Below are 4774 nucleotides of genomic sequence, written 5' to 3' on the forward strand. Positions count from 1 at the left end.
TGTAGTTTTATATTTAGTATATACTTAATATAAAGTATTCAGTATACTTGATAAGTATAAAGTATTCTTATCAAGTTTTAATTCAGTTGAATCTCAGAAGAAGATAAAAAAATATGCAAAGAGAAACAAATTGGCTTGGCATTGAATTAGTAAGGTGATCTCTTGAACTTTAAACTCCACATCACAGCATGAAGTTGGTTCTATGATAAGAAATAGAATAAATGCTCTCCTAATGATAGGACTGAATCTCTGTTTGCTGAGAGGCCAACTCAACTGAGATCATGGCATTTGATGGAACCTGGAAAGTAGACCGAAGTGAAAACTATGACAAGTTCATGGAAAAAATGGGTAAGAACTTCATTTCTTGCTGGCTGTTTCTTTCTTTTCTCACAGATACTTCTCCAGCTTCAGAGTGGCTCCTAGTGTGGTGAGGATCCAGGCCTGTAATGGTTCGGAGTAGGGAAAACCGTATTGTCACTTCCTGCTTTAGAAAGAATACACTGTCTTACTAGGGAAAGGAAAGATTCTGAGCACCTCTAAAACACACAGGGAAAGATCCAAATATGTTTCCTTCACTCTTTAACTCTTGGCTTACCTACATAACTAAAACTTGACACCTTTTGTTTAGGGAAAGACAATGATAGTAATAATTTCCACATTTTAAAACATTGAATTACAGAACATGAATGGAAAAGCAAAGATCATATAAGGTAGAAAACAGCTTTATCGAAACCCACTTTGAATAAATTAGATTTAATTCTCTTCTCTGACTTACAACTTTAGGAACAGCTTCAAGAAACTGTATTTTTTTTGAGGAGGTTTAATTTGTTTTATAATACTGTCTAATATTCTGGAAGACTAGCCACCGTGCAAGTTAGGCAAACAAATTTGTGTCATTCCCCAAAATAAAAAGCTGCATCTATTATATCCTACAGTTTAAAGAGGCCACGTTTATGGAATTTGGACATTGTATAATAATGAATTTGGCCATACACTTTGATAATTTTTCTGTCTTGGATCAGTCAGAAATTCCACAAAAAGCAGTAATTATGAAATTCAAATTTTAAAAGTAAACTAGGTGTGGTGGTTCATGTCTGTAATCCCAGAACATAAAGGGCTGAGACAAGACAATTATGAGTTGGAGGCCAGCCTGGATTACATAGCCAGACCCTAGGTCAAAATAAATAAGTAAATAAATAAATAAATGCAATTATAGAAAGCAAAGTGGTGTTAAAAATAGTGAATATGAATAATTGTATCTGTTTCTTTTTAAATATACCTTTTAATAATTCATTTGAAATTTCAGGAATTTGATTTACTTCACACTGAGACAAAAAGTTTGTCAGTCTTACTAAAATCAGTCAGCTCTAAGAGGCTATAATTCTGTACTTCAGTTAATTTTTCTTTTTCATTTTGCTCTCTTTTTCTCTATTAACGTATACTAATTACACAAAAGGGTTCATTGCGGCGATATTTCCATACATGCATATAACATACTTTGATCAAATTCACCCCATTATTCTTTCTTATCCCTTATCCCCCGTATTAAATTTTTAACATTATGATTATTAATTATTCTACTACTTAATTTTTCTTAAGTTTGGAAAAACAACTTGTCAGTTGTCTTGGTCTGACTGAGCCTGAACTTTTTCTCTAGAAGAAATCTGAATACTGATGTGCAAAGGCAATACTACTGGGTTTTCTTTCTATCCTCAAAATAAAAATTAACAATAAAAAAATGGAACTTAGAAAAATAAACACTTTCTGGTATTTTGATTTTGATTTTTCTGATCTCTTTTCTTTTGAAGGTGTTAATGTGGTGAAAAGGAAGATTGCAGCTCAAGATAATTTGAAACTGACAATTACACAAGAAGGAAATAAATTCACTGTCAAAGAAGCAAGTACTTTTCGAAACATTGAAATTGTTTTCGAACTTGGTGTCACCTTTAATTACAGCCTAGCAGATGGAACTGAAGTCAATGTAAGAAATTTTTTTAAGCAATGCATTCTTGATTTTTCTACCCAATACTGAGCAATCTGCTTTTATCTCATTGGATGGTCTAATTAATACAATTCCTCTTTGTTTACTGAAGAAGTCAACAGTCTGTTTACATTTTATATTGTATAACTTGGCAGGATTTTTAAGTATATAGTGTTTTTATTTTCATACACATCTGTGAAGGATCTGGACCGAACAATAAGAATCAGAAATGTATCCTTTGAGTGATTTAATATAGAAGTCAGTTTTTTCAAGTTTATACACTAGCAGCAACAAAAGCTTTTAGAGTTATGTAACTTAAACATAATAACCACGTAATAAATGTATTGAAGTAATAATTCGTTAATAAAATAATAAATGGGTGAGTGAGTAATCAAATGCAAAGGTCTAATGCTACATTTTAGATTATTGGGAATGTATCTTTTCATGTTTAAGATAAAAATTTTAGGAAGTAATTATTTTCAACCAGTTTTTAAAAACATTTTTGGTCTCAGAGTTTTTCTGGTTAAACTATATATGCTTGCAAAACAATTTTAACTGTTCAATATTTTATCAGTGATGCCACTCATCTGCCTTAAAATTCAGCACATGATAATTATTAAAGAAGGTGTGCATGATCGTTACCAACATAAAGTGTAGAGCCCAGTAGCCTGTGTCCAAGCCTGGCTCTGTTACTCTGAGGGGATTACTACGCCATCTTAGTTTCTTTAGTTGTAAATGGAGGTAATAGTATTAGTTCCTAGGGTGGGTGTGAAAATCAAATGAAAAAGTGAATGTATAGAAATCAGAACAGTGCCTGACACATGTAAGACCCTAACAAAGGCCACCTTGTCATTGTTATTGTCTAGGGGAACTGGCACCTTGAGGGAAGTAAACTTATTGGAAATTTCAAACGCGTAGACAATGGAAAGGAACTGATTGCTATCCGAGAAGTTGTGGGTGGTGAACTAATCCAGGTGAGTTGTAAAAAAGATTTATACCTATTTTCCAAAGATAAAAATGATTGCATAACAAGAATTTTCTGTTATTATTGAGTTATGGTTTTATTAAATAGACATACTTCTTTTCTTATAAAGCTCACTTATTTAAAAAATATAAACTTTTGATGTGTATTAATTAAAAAAATTATTTATATGTTATATACATCAATACCTATTTTAATCTAACTGCAAATGTAAATGATAACAACCCAAATGTGTTTTTAATGGGAGTACCCATAGCTGCATAAAATGTTCTTGATAGGTATAAGAAAAACATACCATAAGCTCATTCTAAGCTCTAATTTTAATATTTTTCTTAATTTAGGATTTTATTTTAACAGTAAATTCTTTTATGCTTATTAACACCTTTCAGACTTACAAGTATGAAGGAGTAGAAGCCAAGAGGATCTTGAAAAAGGAATAAGCCTGGTTCTTGGAGCACAGCCCAGAATACAAACTGAATGGAAGATCTGTACTGCACCAAAACTGCTTTTCTCTCCCCATCGAGTATAAGGTTATTGACTGACTAGTCCTTTTAGAAACATTGGTATATTTCCAGTCTTGTCAAAGCAAAAGTATAAAAGTTAATTAGGACTTAATTTGTTTTCTGCTCTTAAGATACACATATATGTGTGTTTTAAAAGAATTGGCAAAATTTTTAAAGCTAAAAAATAAATGTTGTTTTCACATTGCTTTGTAATGAAGCCTTCTAAAACACAAATCTGATCAAATGAATATATGTGTGAGGATATCTATACATACACACATATTTTATATGTTTATGTAAATATACATATGTAAATACACATGAGTATATATGAAAATATAAACATATCTTAAAAATGAAATAATCATGCATAAAAATCATAGTAAATATGTCAAGTTGGTGGGGTTAAAAGTTACTCGGTTAAATTTTTTTCTTTATGACTTCTTATATTCTCTAGGTTACATGTATTGACTTCTCACTAACTTATAATTTCCTTGTTTCTTAAAACATAGAGAAATATCTAATGAATGAGAAAATGTTGATACAGTTGTCGATTTTTAAAGTGTTTACAAAATAATATACGCACATGATAGCATTTATTTGTGTGTATGTACCATGTATTTGTACATATATGCTGGGAGGTACATAAACGCATATGTGATGCATTTATACATAGATATTGTGAGTACACACACATATACATAAATGTTAACACAGGCTACTTTGGATAGTGAAGTCTTAAATGATTTTCATTTTCTTTGTGCTTCAGCTATCTTTTCAAAGTTTTTTTTCTATACTGAATATGTGTATTCATGGTGGAGACTCTGCTAAGTATGATTCCCTGTGGCAAGAATATAAAGCATACAGCAAAACCAGTTGGTGCTTTCTCTAAAACTAGTAATATGTTTTGGTTTCCATGAAATTGCTTCTGCCATCCCTAGAAAGCAGCACTTTGGCAACATCTATATTTCATTCTAAGATGGAAATTTGCTTCATTTCATCAAAGAACCAAGTCTCTTGTAGTATCTTGCCAACTAGATAGTTTTGGAGTCAGTTACCTGCAGTTAACTTTCTTTTGGTGCACCTGCAAATGAGGGCGCCTCAGTTAAGCAACAAAGTAGGCAAGGAGTCAAAATATTACACTGGGTAAACTCAGAACCCTGTACCCTAGAAGACAGTGATGTATGGATTTATTATGAGGTAACATATGAGATGTCAAACACTGACATTCTGTTCCTAGAGTAGGAAAGAAGAGATGCTTTTCTGGATGTGTTTATTTACCAGTATATACTACTTTGAATAATAGGA

At 31.7% G+C, this 4774-nt stretch overlaps 1 protein-coding gene across 1 annotated transcript; it reads left to right on the top strand.

The window, feature by feature from the left end:
* The first annotated feature begins 281 nt into the window (after window positions 1–281).
* Fabp2 (fatty acid binding protein 2) lies at window positions 282–3403 on the top strand. The gene is made up of 4 exons (XM_074041069.1): window positions 282–348; window positions 1809–1981; window positions 2848–2955; window positions 3353–3403. The coding sequence occupies exons 1-4, from the start codon at window positions 282–284 to the stop codon at window positions 3401–3403; spliced, it is 399 nt and encodes a 132-aa protein (XP_073897170.1).
* The last annotated feature ends 1371 nt before the right edge of the window (window positions 3404–4774 follow it).

The sequence above is a fragment of the Castor canadensis genome, chromosome 9, assembly GCF_047511655.1.
Source record: "Castor canadensis chromosome 9, mCasCan1.hap1v2, whole genome shotgun sequence".
NCBI classification, from domain to species: domain Eukaryota; kingdom Metazoa; phylum Chordata; class Mammalia; order Rodentia; family Castoridae; genus Castor; species Castor canadensis.